Below are 21320 nucleotides of genomic sequence, written 5' to 3'. Positions count from 1 at the left end.
ATGACCTTTATAACAAAATTGAAATAGAATAAATTCTTTATTATAATATCAAAATGGAATGAAATGTAAAAACTAAGGATATTTTTACTATCAATTTCTTCAAGTTCAGCCGCATTATTCACAATAAATCAAAAATATTGGAATTTCGCTTGCTGCTTGCTAGCATTCTCAGTGGAAGTTATTAATACCAACGCGCAAAACTTTGAAGCTCGTTATCTCAAAAACAGTGTTGATGCACTTTTACTTAGAAGCTTGCAAGACTGCCTGGTTTTACCCTGGCTTGCCCTGATATTTCGGTGCAGCGCATTTTGTGTGAATTTTTTTTTAAGCAAATGTCCAAATTCTGCCAGGTTTTTAGGGTTCATCCAGCCCGGATATCTGTGAGAAAATTTTTGGCAACCTACAGTTATTCCCCTTTTGCTCTGAGGTCCGTCTCAGTCAAAATTCAATCAAAAATGTTGGTCAAGTTTTTGGGATAACTGTAAATTTCTATATTCAACATGAAAAATTTGTTGTCGAAGACTGAAAGTTGCTTTTGTAGCAGAAGTTCCGCGTTGAATTATTTAAGGATTTTTCAAGCCAAACTTGGATGTTAGAGCAACAAGTCAACATCTTTTTTAATTTTTTTTTTCATTTGAAATGTTTTAAAGTTATGAAATAGTAAATTGTTAAATATTACATTTAAATTCAACTCAAATTCAAAAATGTTAATCAGATTCCAATCCAAAAATAACCTTGAGTAAAAGAAAAAGAACCGTAAACTGGGACATCATGCAACACTTCTCAACTTCAATGTCATCTTAAAACATAATGTCCACGGTTAATCGTACTTGTAGATAAAAAATTTCAAGGTTTATGGGACTTCATATTGACGTAGCCAGAAAGATTATTGGTTTTACCAGTTGTGTTGAAATTTACATAAACATGCGATTTTTATCCTTTTAAGAAAAGGGGTAAGTTTAAAAAAAACTTTGTTTTTAATGAAAACGATTTGAAATTAAAAGTGTTTGGTAAATTTGTGATGTTATAATGCATAAAACACCAATTGCAGTAGTTATTCGTTTTGTTCGAATTAAATTTTACATTTTTTCTGTCAAAATGTTTTTTAAGAAAAAGCACAAAAGTGCTGCATACATTAAGGAATAAAAATATTATAAAAAGTTTTGCCTATCATAAAAATTAATGTTTGGATGGATGAAATTTTGAAATTAACAAACGCGTGATGCAAAACAGTCATATTCCAGCATATGGAAACGAGATTTGAAAGGCAATCTTTGATTTACATAAATTTGAATTATTTATTTATTTATTCGAAAACAATTGAGGATTTCCCGAAAAATATTTTTTACACCAACAGTTCATAGAGGTCTACGACGGAACTTTATCGTGACAAAATTAATTACGAAGACACTATAAGAGATAGACAAATGGTGTCAAAAATGCTGCAAATGATAGTTATTAGAATTTAAAAATTTGGTAACTTTTTTCAGCGTGATATTCATCACTGTCAATGCAGCTTCAAAATGTTCAAAGCAGTGTCTCTGATTAATAAAAGTTACCCCATTTTTGAAGTCTAATAACTTTTTAAGCATAAGTCGAATTGAAATGCAGTTTTCAGATGAAATATTTGTCATAGTTTAGAGTTTAAGAAAAACCATTTACAAAAGAAATCTGCCGAAGGGGGCCAAAGTTATTAGCTTAGCTTAGCTTGATTGACTACTCACATCCACCTTTAAACATTGAACACGAAATGCTTCATTATATTTTTATCAATAAATTATTATTGAACAATTCCGTTGAATTTCCTCAGTATACTTCTTAAAAACTCTTTATTGGTAGTAAAATGACATTGAATCAAATGCATTTCGAATCCCATGATCGCAGGCGTGGCTTAGTAGAACGAATTCCACATCGCCAATGGTTGCTACTCCGTGATTGACCGAGGCCACCAGTTTTGTTCAATGGTCAAATAAATGGTGTCTGGGACTGACAGCACATTTACAATGCCCAAAACTGATGCTCTCTCTTTAACCATCAATAACGGCGCCGGCCACGTCCTAGTAGTCAATAGATAGTTTGGAAAAGAGAGAAAGGGATGAAAGAAATAATTCGTGCTTTAGGACCGAGGTTACCTCTGCATCCTAGCAAATAATTTTTTCTGGGGAGTGGGTAAAAGGATGTGATCTGGAGACACTTTTGACTAGTGTGATCTGATTTTGAGCATCCTATTTTCCTATTTTCCTGAAGATTGAATATTCAACAATTTTTGCAATTCCAATAAATTAAGTGTATTTGAAAAAAAAACCCTAACTTAAATCCCTCAATTGCAGGTTCGTCTCTACACTAGAATATCTATCTTGTTAGTGAATGTCCTTTTCCTTTTAAATAGTTTATCTTCTCCTTTAAATATGCCTTAGATAAAAAGTCAAATATAATAAGAAAAGAAATTCCTGGATAAAAATAGTGCAAAAGTATGTATCTTCATTGTTTAAATATACTTTTCCTAACATTTTGTCTTGAAGTTGTTTAATTGAAAAACACCCGATTCTTTTATATTTTTTAGTTATATGGACTCTTTTCAGTCAATGTGATCAGTTACTATAAACGTCGAATGATTGAATATTTTGTTTAAAAACTGACGTAGGTAAACATTATTTCATTGAATTCTAAAATTATTTGAAGAAAAATTCCATCAGGAGCATCATGATTCATTCCATCAGGGGCATTCACATGATTAAATTACAAATCACTCAAGATGGAACTGATAACATAATAACCTATCAAACAATGTTAAAATTAGTAAAAGTTGCTCACTAATCCTTTCCATTTTTTTAAATGTTGTTTGCTACAATTTTATCCTATTTGTGTTGATTTTCTGGCAACTTATAAATTAATAACTACTGGGAAGAAATTGAAAATTAAAGAAAACTTAGCTGCGTGCATCCATTAATTTCAATGAAGATTCCTCCGGGAAATGAACCGTATTGATGATAACCGGTTTCTGGTCTTGGACATTCAACTACAAGGCTGCTCTCACTTGCAACTGCACCAGCACCACACTACACTTTACATTTAATTTCTAATTGAAAAGGACCTCTGCCGAAGGGGGCCAAAGTTATTGATGAAAAACTGGATTTTCGTGTTCCTCCCGAACAAAATGTCTCAAAATCTCATAAAAACTTTAGGCTCGTTCAGTGAACACTTCCCATGATCCGATCTGGCCCAAATTTGGCATGAGACCTTGAACTAGGCCTAGGATCAATTTAAGCCTGCAGCGCATAACATTTCACATGCTTGAAATTTCCCACACAAATTTGGGGCAGTCTAGTACCCATACATTTTTCATGTACCTTTGTCATATTTTTAGACCGGAATGATATGATATATATGTTTTCTCTGGGTACTCTGGATATAAAAATGCGATGCTTTAATACTTAAAATAAAATTTAAATTGACAACTAAGGTAGAACACTTGCTTTCCGATTCAATGTCCATGATTTTAAATCTAGGAGTAACAATCCAAAAAGGTTTAAGGTTCCCTATGGTTTTCCGCTAACTGTATCGATTTTTAAAAATTGATTGATACATTAAAAAAGTAAGTATATTTTGATGATTTTCTTTAAATCTAAAAAAATATTCCTGAATTTCACCATACTTGTTGTTGAATGTAAAAAAAACAATTGCTTGGATAAAATCAGAACAAAATATTAACTTTTTTCCTTGCACATAAAAAGTGAAAGTTAAGTAACAAAATTGTTGTGAAAGTTATGGAGACGGAGAACGAAAATAAAGAATACGACACCAGCTATCATTTGTAAAATTTTGATAATGAAGCCTCTAATATTTATTAAGAAATTTCAAAAACAAACAAACATTCATTTTGATCCATAGTCAACCCCTAGACAAAAAGTCACCCCGCACGACGATACTGTTAAAGTCATTTAAGATTTAAGAACATTTCAAAATTATAACAATTTTTATACTAATCAAATCACCCAAAATTTTCTTCTTCTTCCAAATCTTATTGTCAATATTTTTTATTTTACTGAGATGCTAGAATTTTCGCTATTTACCTAAAATAGCAAGTTGTCATAAAGGAGCTTGAAAATTTAAATCAAGTAGAATATAGACGAGTCGATGTGCATCCTTGAAGAAGAATAAATATTTCATACATAATTAAATCTCGTGGGGTGAAAAAATGGAACATATTCTTAGCGCACCAACAAAATGTCTAAATGTAACTCGAATCGCAATATCCTATTTGTGTGTTGTGAAGTTTGATAAAGCATATTAAATAAGAGAAAGTTTTTTTTAATTGAAAACTTTGCTGAAAAAAGCGGGACATTTCGAGTAAAAAGCGGGATGGCGAAACATTTTCTAAAAAAGCGGGACTGATGACAACCCTACCCTAAGCCCCCCCCCCTAACTCGGAAAAACACATCTGAACAGATTTGAAACCGTTATTTTGAGTCTTATAAAAGTTGTGGCTCATCAAGTTTTAAAAATAATTTTTGAAATTGTTGATTTATTTCAATAAGATTTTGCACACTTATTTCAAACATTGTTCATTAAGTGCAGGAAGATGTTGGTGATTGATTGAGATAAATAAATTTGTTACAATTTCTAAATTCGAAGATATAAGAGTGGTTTTCCATAAACTACTTTTAAAAAAAATAAATTTGATTTTTGTAAAAAAAATTGCCTATTCTCTTCGAAATCAAACACATGCATTGGTACCCTATGCATTCAAGGGTTAATATTGAACATTATCCCAAGAAAATATGATAGACTTGTTACATAACAGTTACAAATGGTACATGTTAGATTAAATTTGAATTTTGTTGATTCTGATTGAATAAGTCCATTATGAAAGTTCTGATTTTGAAATAAAATTAACGAAGAGATATTGGAGCTAAAATTTCCAAAATATAGCCTTTTCAATGAGTTTGTTTAAGCTATGTTTAAATTTGTTTTTTTTCTAATAACTTAAATGTCTTTTGAATATTTTTTTTCAGAAAATAAAAGTGTCCTATCTATATCGGAGGTCCCATCGAGTCCGGTTGCGAACTTCACAGCTCGGCTCCAGGGACAAACGCCAGGCAGCATGAAAATCGATTCACATTCCAATACGAGCACCCCGGTTCGTCATGCATCGAAGTCGAATGCTGCCCTTCAACTTAGCACCAGCACTCCGATAGCCTCGACCTCTGCTCGATCAAGCAAATTGGGTTCACGAAGCGCCTATGGAATGGACTGTTCAACTCCCGGCTCACGTCACGAATCTAGGAAGAGTCATGATAAGTCTTTTGGAAATAACTCCAGCAGGCTCAGTTTGGGCGATTTCATCACGAACTCCTCGATGAAATCAAACAAGTCCAGAAAGTCGACAGGTTCTAAGGATACCAGTAGGAACGATTCGTTGTTTCTCGAAAACGATTTTCCAAGTTTGGGATCTCCGGTGAATTCTACTCCTGGGAAAGAGCATCTACCTCAAAACCGCAATAAGAAAAGAGTAACGCCAATCACCGTTAGCAAAACTCTTACCACTCATTTGGGAGGTTCTAGTTTTGAGTTGGAAAATGCCGCCCCGGCTAGCCCTGTCAATAATAGATCACAACGAAGGATCGTCCCAACGTCTGTGCTCTCTGATCGAGGTTCGATTTCCGGTAACAAGCACGACTTCAATAGCTCGTCTTTCAAATCTGACAATAATCTCATGAACCTCACGGAGGACAGTTTGGAACTGGACATGTCTCAGAAAGATGAGCGAGGATTGCTCCGAAATTATAAAGACATCATAAAAAGTACCTTTGAAGCGGCCGAGGAGCAGAATGTTGACACCAACAGAATGTTGCAAACCGCACTCCGGAATTCAATCAACACACCCAGAAAGCTTTCCGAAAGTGCCTTGGTTCCACCTATCAGAATAGACCTCGCAAAGGTTACTCGGAAGCAGGAAATAGAACGATTAGTTCACATTTACAGTTTGCTCATAGATCTGAACTTAACGCCTAACGTATTATCTGAGATAGCGTATCTGATCAATCTCGTCAACACCGAGTCAGATCCATTCGATACGGCTTCTTCAATTAGTTCGGACCAATCGGATGAATCCGTCAATTACTTCACAATTCTGAAGAATGTCAACAACTGCGTTTATTTTGCACTTGAGGTCTTGCAGTTACAAAAATCTCTACTGGCTTTGCTAGACAGCACTTCGCTCAAAGTCTTGGTGGAAAACGAACGGATCAACGGGTTGTGTCCATCGCTGAATGGATTCTTGAGGGAGATTCACGGCCAGAAGCTGCAGCTCGATGGCAGCGTACAGCGGATGTTGGACATGTCCGTCAAGCTGGTCAATGGGGGCAACGTTTTCTATCAGCAGGAAGCGGACACCAAGGAGCATTTCCCATCGGATAAGGAGTTTGGAGCCTTTAAGAAGCAGCGGGATGCTTTCTGCACTATCTATCGGTGAGTATACAAAATATCAATAAAGTTTTTTCTGTTGTACAGAAAAGTATGACTTATTGTATTACCTTATTTACGATGTTCAACATGATGTATGTAGAAGATATTTATTAAAGGGTGATACGGTCAAAATTTGGTCAAGGTAAAACACGTGTATATCGGTGAAATCGTTTATTTAAAAAATCAAATTAAATTTCTTTTTTCAAGTTTAATTAGTATAAAATACGGGAAAAATATTCAGTTAGGCTTCCGCTTTTCCAAATCCGAATTGCCGGGCCTTACGCTTAACCTCTGCCATCAGATTTTGTACAACCACCTTGTCCACCTTCTTCGCCGCAGAAAGCCAGTTTGCCTTGAACTGCTGCTCGTCCTTAGCAGTTTTTTTGGTCTTCTTTAGGTTCCGCTTGACAAGAGCCCAGTATTTCTCAATTGGGCGGAGTTCTGGCGTGTTGGGAGGGTTCTTGTCCTGCACGTTGTTGGCGGCGTACCACTCCATGGTCTTTTTACCGTAATGGCAAGATGCCAAATCCGGCCAAAACAGTACGGAACAACCGTGTTTTTTCAGGAAAGGCAGCAGACGTTTATTCAAACACTCTTCACGTAAATTTTTGGTTGACAGTCCCGGAAGCTATGAAAATGCTGCTTTTCAAGCCACAGGTACAGATGGCTTGCCAAACCAGATATTTCTTCGCGAACTTTGACAGTTTCATGTGCTTGAAAATATCTGCTACCTTTCCCCTTCCTTTTGCCGTATAAAACTCCTGTCCCGGAAGCTGCTTGTAGTCGGCTTTGACGTTGGTTTCGTCGTCCATTACCACGCAGTCAAACTTCGTCAGCATCGTCGTGTACAGCCTCCGGGATCGCGCTTTGGCCGTCGTATTTTGTTTATCACCTCGATTTGGAGTCACTACCTTCTTGTAAGTCGATAGTCCGGCTCGTTTTTTGGCTCGATGCACGGTTGTAGACGATACACCCAGCTTATTTGCGGCATCTCGGAGAGAGAGGTTAGGGTTTCGCTTGAAACTACCGGCAACTCTCTTTGTATCTCAACGGCTTCCGGTTTTCGATTTCCTCCCGATCCAGACTTCCTGGCTGTCGACAAACGTTACCCAAACACTTTAATTACATTTGTAAAGGTTGATTTGGCAACTTTTAGCGATTTTGACAGCATTGCGTGCGAGTAGCTCGGATTTTCGCGATGCACGAGCAAAATTTTGATACGCTGCTCTTCTTCCTTGGACGGCATTTTGACAACTGAAGAGTGAATTCCAAAATCAAAATAGGAGCAACATTCTACACTCACACACCTTCAAAATGAGGGGTGTTCAGGTTTTTTTAATTGCAAAATTGAAAGAAATACGTCAAGTTGATATTGACCAAATTTTGACTGTATTACTAGACTAAGTCGATTTGGGGTCATTTTTGAATTTCTCAAACCCTGGGGTCTCAAAAGCTTCGTTTTGGTCCAAAACTCATCCATGATTATTTGCAGAATTTTTAAGTAACGTTTACATGAGTAAATTTGAACTTTTTGTTTTGTATGGAAAAATTGAATATTTTGTATTGAAAAATCAACAGCATTTTTGTTTCTTCTGTGGAATCGAGCCAGCTGATCTTTTTTGTGCCAATTTTTAAATTTCCTACAGGAAATTTTCCGCTGACCAACTTTGTCGAAGACCGTAACTTCGTATCTCATTAGACAAAAAAGTTATTGGCTCTTCAATAGGTCTGTCTTTTCGCATTGATAAACAATAAATTCAATTGACATCACTGCTGGAGTCACGCTAAGTATTGCATGAAAAGTATTCATGCAATACCTCGCTGGGCATCCAGCAGTGATGTCAATTGAATTTATTGTTTATCAATGCGAAAAGACATGCCCCTGCTGATGTGCCAATAACTTTTTTGTCTAATAAGATACGAAGTTACGGTCTTCGACAAAGTTGTTCAGCGGAAAATTTCCTTTCAAGAATTTTGTAATTAGCACAAAAAGCATCAGCTGGCTCGGTTCCATAGAAGAAACAAAAATTATGTTATGTTTTCAGTACAAAATATTAATTTTTCCCATACAAACTTAAAAGCTCAAATTTACTCATGTAAACGTTACTTAAAAATTCTGCTTAAAATTATGGATGAGTTTTGGACCAAAACGAAGCTTTCTAGACCCCAGGGTTTGAGAAATTCAATCGACTCAGTCTACTGTATCACTCTTTATCACAATACTTTTTTGCTATAAAAAATTTTGAATCTTAATTTTTTTAAATGTATTTTGGATTTTCTGCGTTTGTAATGCTTTAATCATAATTCAGAATTTATAAATCTATTATTTGTTTATTATTTTGTGTCATATGTATCCAAATATAATTTACAGGCTGTAAGAAAGGCTATTATTCACTGTCAAGTGTATTAAATCGGGTTTTATATTTTTTTATTTAACTCAAAAATAACATACATGACTTATCAAAAATGTGTAAAAATAGTAATTGCAATTCAAATATGTGCAATGTAGCCTGAGCGTGCCCTGTTTTGACATCCTGAACAAGAACTCTCACCTAATTTTAATATGGTTGAAAATCAAGCACTGCGTGCCTTTATAAATCATGCTTAAAAAGCTCGAAATGAACTTCTTGGATAAAGTTTTATCGGAGTTTTAATAGAGCATTCAGAACTATTTTTTAACAACTCAAACAGTATATTTCGTAAAAGCTTGATTTTCGTTTTTAGAACTCCCTGAAAATAAATGGTTGAATCAAGAATCTAAGCATATTTCATGACCATATTAAAACAGTCATAAATCTAGCTGCATGGAAAATGCCATAATAAAATTTTAATAAAACTTTTTAATGCTTGTTGGCTCAATCTGTATTACTTGGGATGCTAATCGGGGTTGATACTATTGAAAATTTTATCGAATTTGGGATCACGTGCAGCTAAAAACCATGTTACTCGTGATTCCCCAGCCTCCGTATTATAAGGTTGCCAGAATTTTTTCAGCACGTATCCGGGCCGGACAATCCGGGCCATTTTATCTAAAAAAACCTGGCAAAATCCGGGCATTTGATTTCAAAATTGTCGACCAAAATCCGGGCAATATCCGGGCAAATTTGGTAAAAACTTAGGAGTTATTCGTCAAGAATTAAAAAAAAAATTGAAAAAAAAATTTTTGTTCATTAAAGTTTATCAGCAGATTCAATATTGTGCTATAGGCTTTCAAAAAAACGTTCATGATAATTTTCATGAAACTAGCTAATAAATTTTCGTTTTGAGCGCATGAATAAAAAATTTTCACAACAAAATTTGATTTTTTAGTTGGATTTGAGAATGAGAATGAGAATAAACCCAGGTAAAATCCGGGCTTTTCCAATAAATCCGGGCAACCGCGCCGGACCGGATTGTTCTCAAATTTTATAATGAATATCCGGGCAAACCCAGATAAAACCGGGTAATCTGGCAACCTTACCTTATTAGCATAACATATCTTGGTCGAATGATATGTTCCTCTCCTGAAAAATATCTAGATGGAGACTTATTTGGGGTCACTAGAAAAGAATTAATGTTGAATTAAATAACATGTTAAAATTAGAGAAAAAAATCCCGAAGTGCATTTTTGCCCTAGTAACAGTGGATTGAAAATGAAGCATAAATCAATCATCTATTTACACAATTCAACCTTCGAGCTTGATAGCTAATAAAAACTAATCCTTTGGACCTATTTATGCTAATAACGAACCGATCAGCTGTGCGACTTATGTTGTAACATCAATTCGATATTAATTAATCAACCAGATAACCATGTAGACACCCACTAAGAGCCGTTGAGCCGCCGAAAGGCGCCTTTTGACAAACGTCTACACCATTGAACATAAGTAGGAGGTAGTTTAAGGAGCCCGCTCGCCCATCCACTAACGGCTCATAATCCGCTAAACAATCGACTGTAATCCTCCCTGGGGGTTCGTTCTTACACCTCTCGATCTCTGCATCGCGGAGCCATGATGTGGACGACTTTTCTCAATGGGACCTACGCGAGTCATCATCATTGAGAAACACGCACTAGGCTCACAATGGCTTTGTGTCGACGTCGTCGTCGTAACATGGCGCGGAACAAAAACCTATTTTAGTATTTGTCGTAGAAGTCCACCCTTTCCAAACTCGTCGACAGGTAGCGGTTAACCCGTTTATGGTCCCCGTTGGCGATGGGGGAGGGTCGCGAAATCAGGTGACGCCGATAAATTATTCCAAAATCATGATAGAGCCATTAAAATTTACTGTTTGGTTTAGCTATTAATATCCGACATTGTCCCGAGGCGTGTAGCGAGCAGCAATTCACTCAGTTGCGCGATAAAGACGTGCGACGAATTCGCCGATACGCATCAACTCCTCCTTCTTCTTCTTTGCTTGGCTATGGTGGCGATGCTGAGGCGTGGGAGGACAACTTTGGTTGGCTAGCTGGCGGTGGTTGATGGGCTGTGATGAGGAACTAATTAAAAGCTGGATCCGTGTTGAAGACCCATCGTAAAATGGGTTTGATATTGTTTAGGTGAATTAAAAGCGTGATTTTAAGGTAAAATACTTAATTTTCGTTGGTGTGGTTTTAATTTAGATCGATGCTATTGTTTTTGCCACTGTTTTAAAGAAATATTTCAATAGATTGGCTCTCGTTAATCGGGTTCAACTAAATTTCTTTCAACTTTTCAGATATGTCGACTTGCTGTCTGTTTTAAAGAAAAGGCAATTTTAACACAACACATAGCAGCCACTTCAAAATACTTCAACCCAATATTCCGTGATAGCTTTTTGTAGAACTTTGCAAGAAATGAAAAAAAAATTGCTGGCAGAAATTAAATCAGGTGGATGACATTTCCCTTTCTTTCCCGGTTTCAAATAATTCAGCACCAAAAAGCAGCAAAAAATTTCCGACGTCTAAGTCGCATGAATGGGTGCTCCCAAACATATTTCCTGATTTATCCAGCTCGTAAACGTTGTGCTTCGCACGTGTTAATCCCCTTTTCTGACGTGTTGCTTTCCTCCTTCGTTGTGGGTACTTGCATAAATTGCCTCCCAAGAGTTTGTGTTGTTTGCAAAGAAAGATTAAAGCAGTACGAAAATATTATCACACTTTACTAAAGTGGCTCTGCTTACGAGATTAATCGGACTTATCTGGGTACTTTTGGTTGTGGAAGGAAAAATAAACGTTTCTGTTCAACTTGTTTTTGAAAGTTTCATGTTGAATATTTTACAGATTGGTACATTTTTAAGAAGTAACGTTTGAGAAAAAAAAACCTACTAGGTGAACCACTCAATCAGAACTTCAAATGTTTCTACTCATCCTTCTTCGGGCTTAGCATATTAATTAATTTGTTTGCATACATCAGAGTGCGTTTGTATGAGTTACACAGAAAATGGCTAATAACGATGTTTTCGTCTTTCACAGGACGTGGGACTTCAAGCACCTGAATCCCACGTGGAACTTTCTAGCGGAGCTGAGACCGAAAATTCGAGCCTTGCTGGCCATCATGGAGCACCCGATCAATATGGCCCACCTGGCGAAACTCTTCACGGCCCAGCTGGTACAGGCGTGCAATTTCGAGGTAAGTTTTTATATATTTAAGTTGGTTATGAGTAAATAGTCAGATGTGATTAATTATAATGGCTATAATAGTGTTAACTAAGCATAAGATCTTAAAAATAAGAAAACTAAATATGAACAAGAAACCAAAAAAAAAAATTAAAAGAATCATCTCCAAGATAAAAGAAATCTGATAGCAGAAGTGAGAATTCCGAAACCAAAATTTTAAAATAAAAACATAATTCAGAAATGATAACTGAGTGTTCTCAGAAACGTAAGAAAATGGTGAAATTTTTTAATTGAAACCGAATGTGAATCTACAGGTGGCATATTAAACACTTATGAATCTCAGATTTTTTTTTATTATTATATTTCAGATATCTCAGAAATATCCGAGAATTTCGCAAATTTTCTCGATATTTCGTGAGTTTATAAAATAAATTATTTTTTAGAAATCTCAACAATCGTAAAGGATGTCATAGAGTTCGCATGAATCTTAGAAACTTCAGAAATTCAAGTAATGTAATTATTTTTAATTTTTTTTACTAAACGAACACAAACACATACACGATCTCAATTAAACTTGATGTTTCCTCGAAGAAATTCGTTTTTACTTAACTCTAACCACCAACCCACAGAAAGTGTACTGTGTACGCCATGACCGGGATTCTATCTCATGGCCGTTGGCTTGGAAGTCTAGAATGCTATCCTCTACGCCACGGGCTGCTGCTAATTCGATGTTCTGAAATATTTGAAGTCTAAGTATTTCCAAAGCCAATAGTTTAATTTTTTTTAAATCTGAGTGATCCTATAATTTCATAAATCGTTGAAGAATTTGAGATATATGATAGCACAAAATAATTTTCCATAAAATTATAGAAATCTGAGAATGAAAACATGATTTCTGAGGAATTAACTCTTTAATGCATGCCTTTTTTTTTAGTGAGAATATCAGTTATTAATTCAGTGAAATAATAACATTTTAATTCAAATAACACAACTGAGCAGGTTTGAAGTCGAATTTGAATACTCAAATTATAAAAGTTATGGTCGATCAAAAATGAAAAATAATTTTTGAAATTTTTAATTAATTTCGATTTGTGTTTGTGATTGATTGAGATTACAAAATTTGTTTGAATTTTTAAATCAGAAGAAATAAAAGCGATTTTCCAAAAACAACTTTTTGCATAAAAATAAATAAATTTGATTTTTGCAATTTTTCCGCATACTTTATTTGATGCCTCACACATAAATTGAAATACCGTATTATAAATACCATGTACCAATTTGTTTAAATCTTTTGAATATTTTTTTGTCAGTACAGCACTAAAAAATATCCACGTTTTTCCGAGATATTTGTATTTTGATTTGTGTTGTTTTAAAACAACACTATGCACGAAAGGGTCAAAGATTATGCAAATTAAAAAAAAAAGTCTTGAAAACAAGTACTATTGACTTGAGAAATTCTCAAATATCTGCAATATATAAAAAACTGTCATATTTCAAAACATAATTTGAGAAAAATTTATAATAAATGGGATGTCTCCAAAAAAAAGTTTGAAAGAAACTGTAAAGTCTCGGGAATTGCAGAAATTGATTTTTTTGTATGTTTGGAAATACTGAAAGCTCTCAGATTTCTCAGATCGATAAATCTCATAACTGTAACAACTGTTTCATTTTGACTGGAAAAGTTTCATTTTGAATTTCTAATCAAAGATAGAAATAGGAATGAAAATTCAATAAAGAATCTCAGTATGGTCTATTGGAAAAATTTAAGCAACTATAGAACTGTTTATTTTAAATTGATTTTCGCAAATTTTAATGATGATCAAAAAGCTAACAATAATTTTGCATTATTCATACTCATACATATGCTCATAAAGTGAGCATTCTTGATAACCCAGTTTTAGAAATTTTATTCCTATTGATTTTCAATTTCTCTCTTCAAGTTCTTAATTTTTTTTTTATATTTTAACATTTCCCGGCATTTGCTCTGATATTGCCCGGATAAAATTTAGCAATATTTTTTTTTGTTAGGTCTTAAAACCAATTTAGATAAACATGAATCACAAACAACGGTAAAGTTAAAATTTAAGGCAATATACCTTGCAATTGTACAAGACATTCAAACCTTATTAAAATGGGAGATGTTTTTCTTTTTACTACCTATTCTGGGCTTCAAGTCTTAGTTAAAAACTGATAATTTGGTTTTGTAATTTGCTCAAATCTCGACAAGATAATAAAAAGTAAGTCTAGTCGCCGTAAATGCCTTAAAAATTGTTTTACAGTTGAGACAATATTTCATATTTCAAGCATAATCTTGAAATCCAGAACTTCAAAAATATATTCTTTATTTAAGAAATATGGGAACGTAATGAATTATTTTTCATATGAGTAGAAATTTAAGATTTTCCAAATTTTTTCGGGCATACACGGGTTTTAAAGTACAGTGAACAAAACATAGAATACTCAAGTTGGGCTATTTTTTTTAGTGAGCTTTATCTAAATTTGTTTTAATTTGGAAGTTTTGAAAACGATTTTAACGTTGTTGACGTGTTTGGATAGAAAATAATAAATTTGATGTTTTATTCCTCTTTTAATTTTTTTTTGAAATAATCACTGAATTCTTCCCAGAATTTTTCTGGCATTTGTTTCTAAAAAATTCTTAACCATTTTCTCAGGTTTTTCCAAATTTTGGAAACAATATTCCTGATTTGCTCAGCCTTCATAAATGAGAGGAAAAAATCTGAAATACTCACTCGAGGAGGTCTTTTAGCTTATATTTGAGTGAAACTATTAGAGATATTATTTCAGGGGGCCCGTTATTACGTTTTACTTCCGATTTTCTAGTTTTTTTTTCTGTCCTAGATTTGTAGTATTTAGTATGATTAAAGAAAGGTTAATTTTATACTCGGAGCGCTCACACCACCCCCCCCCCCCCCCCCCCCGAGGGTGAGGGGCCTTGGGCAATTGCCTCCATTGTCACCCCTTAATATTTACGGTCTAGATTGCAAGTTATGTAAACTACATGACATTTATAATTTTTTATGGAAAAATCTTTTATCCTTTTTGTAAATTTCCGGTTCTGTTTCTGCAGGGAAATCTGCCGTATTCCCTGAGATCACCTATGTCCCCAGTGATGACACGTTATCCGACGGTTTTGGCGCCTTCGCTCGATGCCTGACCAATCGCGACTGTCTGACGATCAGTGACGACTGGGTGTCGACTGGAGAAGGGATGCCAGATATGAATGACCAAATATACACGATAAATACATATTGTTTAGCCATCTATTACATTCCCCCTCTGCTCCATTAAAAAAATGAGAAAAAAAAAGCAAATATCTGTCCCTTTTTGTCAGCACGAAAACAGCAAAAATGATAATATGCGTATTAAATACATTTTTAAAATTTAACGTTTGCATTACATATAGCTGGGTATAATATGATGTTGCTCAACACGTGAGTCTTAAAAGTCCACTGAATGTTTATCACCAATCAGCTTTATTACGGAAGATGGAAAATGTATCAATTTGTATATAACTGCCTCTTATTCCAACTTAACTGGATAGGAGGGATTTTTATAAGAACTTGATCGAAACGTTATTCAATAATTTTATGCTGAATTATTATTGTGGTGAAAGGTTTATGATTATTTCCGATACGCTATACTTTCTTTTTCAGTGTATAACATTATTAGTGCACGAGTTATCCATACCTTTTTTTCATCTGTATATATAAAAATGAATGTTTGTCTGTCTGTCTGTTCCCTATAGACTCGGAAACTACTGAACCGATCAGCGTGAAACTTGGCATCTGAGGGTTTTTGGGGCCGGAGATGGTTTCTATAATAGTTACAAACCGCTCCGACTTAAGGGAGGGGGGGGCTCCCATACAACTTTTTTTTTATTCCCACGAACCAAAAGTCATGGCACCCATTTTGTCATTCAATTTTCGTTTCCTTTGGCGGGGTTATTTTCACCATCACCATCATGGGCCGGGCATTTAGAAGCAACCATCCAGAGTTCACGTGTACTGGATAGCAAATCAAAGCTTGCTCAGCATTAAAAATTTGAGAGGGGAAATTTTTGGCGGATGTTTTTTTCCCTTCCACTGTTTAAAGCACGTGGTACCGGTACGAGATATTTGGATGCAACAATGAGCCTACAGGTTGGATTGAAAATTACTACAAACCTGTTAGGAACATATTGACCAACATTTTAGTGGCTTTTAAAGTGCTCTGTACCGCTGCTGGGGGCTTTGAGGGTCTACTAAAACAAACAGTGAACTGAACAGTGTACGATGAATTGACCTCTTCTGCTGAATAACTATTCGGACTGAGTGCTGAAAAAATGATGAACCGATTTCCATAAATTCCAGCTTTGAAAAGCCAACCATTTTCATATTTTTGGAAATCCTCATAGAGAAAGAAAAATTAATTAGATTCCGAGTTATAAGGCCAAGGTTGCGATTTCAGAGATTCAATAGCCTTCGAGGAATTTAAACGGGGGATTAGAAAAATGATAAGATTATTAAATCTGAGATTTTTAATTTTATACAGTTCAATTTAATTGGCCAATTTCCAACTTTTGAGTCATCATTGATGACCAATGTAGTCCATTCAACCATCCAATTTTGAGAAAATTTATTGTAAAACTATTTAGTACTGCAAATTCAAACAAAAGATATCTTAGAATTTAACATTGATAGCTTTTCAAAATAATTAATGGGATGTTTGTGCTCAAAAATAGAAAAAATGAATTGGTGACTTCGGTTCAGAGATGACCTATTTTCGATAACTTCAAAACACTTTTAGTGAGCTTTCAACATTTAAGGTAAATTAATAATAAAACAGAGTAAATTTAAAAAGCGAACAAATACACACATGCAATTGAAAACATGCAAAATAAGCTTTTATCATGGTTCAACAAAGTTCGGAAGTGGGATAATCTCCAACAGAGATTTTTATTGGATAGGGGATAGGAAAGATAAAAAAATAGTTTCATCTTTTGAAGAAAAAAATTTTGGTCCAAATCTATTCAAGCTTCCCAAAAATGATGGATGTAAATAATGTTTTTCGTGAAAGGATGAATTACATCGAAATACATCGCAAGGTATAAGGTAACGAGGCAAGTTTCTACTATGTTTGAGGCCCATCTGTCCTTTCACTGGAGGGATAGGATGTGGAAAAAGGGTCTCCTTACAGTTTTATGCATTACTCGAGAACTAATCGAACAAAGAAAAAAAAATGTAACAGAACAGGGAAGTATATTAAGAACGAGAAATGTTATTTTTATGTTTTGAGACCCATCACTCTCTCCAAGGGAAGAGGGGAAAGAGGAGGGAGGTTTTCAAACAATATTTTTGGATCACTAGAGAACTTTTTGTTCAAATTTGATAGCAAAGGGTATTTGAGTAGATTTTTTTTTCTTTGATTGTTTAAAGCTTCTACCTCCTTTCACTGATTCGATAGGGAGGGAGAAGGGGAGCTCTCATACATTTTTTTTTAATAACTCGATTACTAATCTAGCAAATGGTAACAAATTGGGAAGAGTATTCAAATTCAAGATGATGAATTCCTGATGATTTGGTTCCCCTCAAGGGATGGAAAGAGAAGAGAGGTGCCGTACGTTTGTTTTGACAAATTCAAGAGCTCATCAAATAAATTCAACCAATTTTTGCAGGGGAAAGTATAAGAAAACGAGATATGATTCTATGGTTATTAAAAAACTTTTTTCACCTTCCAGTGGGGGTATAGAGATGGGAAAACAGTTCTCAAAATTTGTTGTATTACTTGAGAACTTATCAAACAAATGGAACCAAATTTGAATGAAAAAGTATTCGAGTCCAAAAAATGTTTATATTTTTTAAAGAAAAATTCCATACAGTACAGACCCAGGAATGGGGAAGCTTTTATCGCATTGTTTTAAAAAACTTTCAAGCAATAGAAACCATATTTCACATGAGAGGTTTTTTTTAAGATTCATGGCCCTTCCTTTTTTCAGAGGAGAAACGGGAAACAGGTAAGTATGTTAAGCTTAAAAACTTATCATGCAAATAGAGCCATATGTGAAATGTGTTTTTATTTGATTACGAAAAATGTTGTTATGGCAGTTGGTGGACCCTCCTCACATTGCTGGAGAGAAAAGCAAATAATATCGAGTACCTAATATCAGACTTCAAAACCATCATTGAAAAACATGTGGTGTGAAAGCTCTCATTGTGAAGATATCGAAAATTTATTTATAATGAAACTATGTTCGCACAATTTATTGATTTTTAAAAGGTGCAGCAAAGCACACCGGGTCAGCTAGTGATAATATAAAGATGAAAAGTAGAAGTCGTTGAATGAGGTAAAGAAAACAAATGGAAAACTTTATAACCATTGATAAAGTCGCGAATGCCATAAAAATAGTAAAACGACTACAATCTAATAAAAAAAAGAACCCTTTTCGCAGAATTCAAAATACTTGAAGTTTAGAGGAAAAATAATAATTGACTCAAAACTTTTTTTTATTGACTTAAAACTTGTTTTTTATTCAGAGTCTTGTCTAAAAAGTGTGGAAATTTCTCAAATAACTATTTTCATACGTTACCTATTTCAATAACTAAAGCTTATAGAAAAATTGCATATTTAGATTCATGGCACCTAAATTAGTCAAAATGCCTTTTAAATTCATTGCACGTCGGAAGAATGATTTTTTTTAGGCCTTGTGCAATTTATCAAAGAAAATTTAAATGTGAAGTTGAGCATTTAAAAGAATGAGAATCAAAAATTAGAATTGAAACATAATTGATTTCTTGAAGAATATCTCATATCAAGGTAACATAAGTAACAACATATATGATTTTTTAAATCAAAATTTTTAGTTATAGATTAGAGGACATAAGTTTAAGTTTTTTTTGTTAATTCTGTTAACCATCGTGAGTGAACAACGGCTGTTACTTGCTCATGTATAAAATTAGTATTCGATTAATTAATTTTGAAGTTAAAATGTTTGGTTTCAAACTCTTAACTTGTTGAATTACATTTCTTTACAAAAACCCATTCTATAGATGAGTTCGGGTTTTTGTATGTCAAATTAAGAGTTTCAATACAAAAGGTTGAGTGGCTCTTGAAATTTTCATTTAAAAATTAGTTTCAATTCGTGAAAGTCAAATAGTGTCGTAAAATGAAAAATCTCAAGCCTAGATTAATTTAAGACTAAATTCCACTGGAGGCGAGCCAAATTTTTGACTAGCTTGTCAACACTTATTTTCAAACAACTTTTAAAATCAAGTAATTTCCCGTTGCTAACGTGAAAATTTTACTTGGAAAAAATCTCCATGGGGGGGGGGTTCAACCCCTAACCAGGCACCCCCCCTCCGTTAGCACGGCCTTGGTATATGCTCATTTCTCGATCGAAAAGGGTATCCCTTGTCTAGCACGACATTTACGGAAAAGTGCCAATGAACCTCATCGGTGGTATTCGCTAGTGACAATCTTGGTTTTTTTTTCATTTGTTATTGTTGCTACAGTTCCAAAGAACCTATTATTCAGGTGGTTTGATTTGATTAATTATAAAACAGAGTTACGGTTGTGAAGCATTTTGAAAAAGTACGGAAACATTATTCTCACCCTTTAATATTCTCTTCGAATATTATGGATATTGTTAGAATCAAAACAGGTCGCAGGAAATTTCTATTAAAATTTATATATGGAAAGGAATTCATTAAATCTAGCAGAAAATGGCAGGTAACAGGTTCATCAAATTTCCACACCTCAAATTTCCAAGAAAAATCAATTTCCTTTCGTAGATTACAGCTATTATAGTCAAATTTCTAAGCAAGCAATAAATAATGCCAATTTCAAATGGCGGATCCATTAAACATGGCTTACAATGTAAGTGCTTTGTATCCTAGAAGGATGTCAAGATTCGATCCTTCCCTCTTACTCAGGGAGTTGTGTTGTCGTTTCTTCGCCCTCTGAGACGACATCGGCTGAATGCTAATCACCTTTCTAATTGTGTTTCTTCGTTTTGTTACTTTTCATTGCTCCTGGCACAGAACTCGCCCTCGGAGCTGGCAATCGCCCTGCCAAACGTGGATCCGGCCAAGTTGGTAAAACTCCGCCAAAGGTTGGTGGCGCCCAGCCAATTCTCCACCCAGTATCTTTTTCCCGGGAGTCAGGCGTTTTTCCGCGACTTCATCATCGCAACCGAGGCGAATCAAATTTTCACCGAACAACTGAAGGCGGTGCTGATCCACGAGCTGCTGGAGATGAACGGATCCTCCTACGAGGTGCTCAACGTTTCCGGCCCCGAAAGTCAGCAGCAGCACGGCAGCGAGTATGTGGTGAGTACCCGGAATAACAGTTTTTTAAAAGGATTTTTGAATTTCAGGTTAATGATATAAAATATCATGAGTTTCCCCTCATAGGTTCAACTTGTTTGTGTTTTTTAAAGGAATGGCTATGAAATCCTTTAACACCGTTACTAACAACAAAACAATTTTCCACCAAAAAACATAACTCACTCCAGCTCTTTTCATTTCCGAAACATGAACCCCTTTTGGTGAGACATCATGTCCTGGATGACTCAACAAATTAAATGTCTTTCCTCGGCGAAAACCGAAAGTAACGACAGGCGAATCAATTCGCCCTACCATAGCTATACGATGCCTACATTCCATTTGCGCTGCTTGCTACCTATTATTAAACAAACAACACTCCAGGCACTCGAATTCGAAACCCCCCTTTTCGGGTACACTGAAACTAGATGTGAAAACAGGGGAGAAAGGACTACCGAGGGACTGAAAAACTGAGTTCGTTTTTCCCCAATCATTTTCCGATTCGACAACAGAAACCTGGACTTGTGATATAGCTTAGGTGAGCAAGTCAGTTGCTTCCTGAGCCGATGTCCGTGAGTTCGAGCCTAAGAATCAACATCGAATACAGTTGTTTTTCAATGACTTTCCGCCAACTGCAACGTTTATATATATATAAAGTCGCGATGCCACAAAGATGAAAGAACGACTTTAATCGAAACCATATAAAGACAACTGAAACAAGAAGGATATTAGTTTTTTCCCCCAATTCAGTTGGTTATTGATTGTTAGTTATTTAACCAGATTTTTTTTTGCAAAAAGTGTTGATTATACCTTTAAATAAATCTTGGCTGATAGTCGCATATCAATAAACATAAGACAAGCAAGTTTCATACATTAAATGGGTTAATCATTTTTTTTCTTAATTTTTTTGGTAATAGGTATTGTTGACTAATAAAGCTTTATAAAGAGCTCAATTTGGT

At 34.9% G+C, this 21320-nt stretch overlaps 1 protein-coding gene across 1 annotated transcript in view; it reads left to right on the top strand.

Annotated features, from left to right (window-relative positions):
* The window catches only part of LOC129744087 (protein disks lost), an 819210-nt gene that overhangs the window by 648996 nt on the left and 148894 nt on the right, over window positions 1-21320 (top strand). The window contains exons 4-6 of the mRNA XM_055736446.1: window positions 5016-6471; window positions 11900-12056; window positions 20080-20367. Coding sequence (XP_055592421.1) covers window positions 5016-6471; window positions 11900-12056; window positions 20080-20367 — 1901 coding nt within the window. The remainder of the gene's footprint in view (window positions 1-5015; window positions 6472-11899; window positions 12057-20079; window positions 20368-21320) is intronic.

This window comes from Uranotaenia lowii, chromosome 2 (assembly GCF_029784155.1).
Source record: "Uranotaenia lowii strain MFRU-FL chromosome 2, ASM2978415v1, whole genome shotgun sequence".
Lineage (NCBI taxonomy): Eukaryota > Metazoa > Arthropoda > Insecta > Diptera > Culicidae > Uranotaenia > Uranotaenia lowii.
The sequence above is the reverse complement of the archived record's forward strand: the minus strand, read 5'-3'. Positions and strand labels throughout refer to the sequence as shown.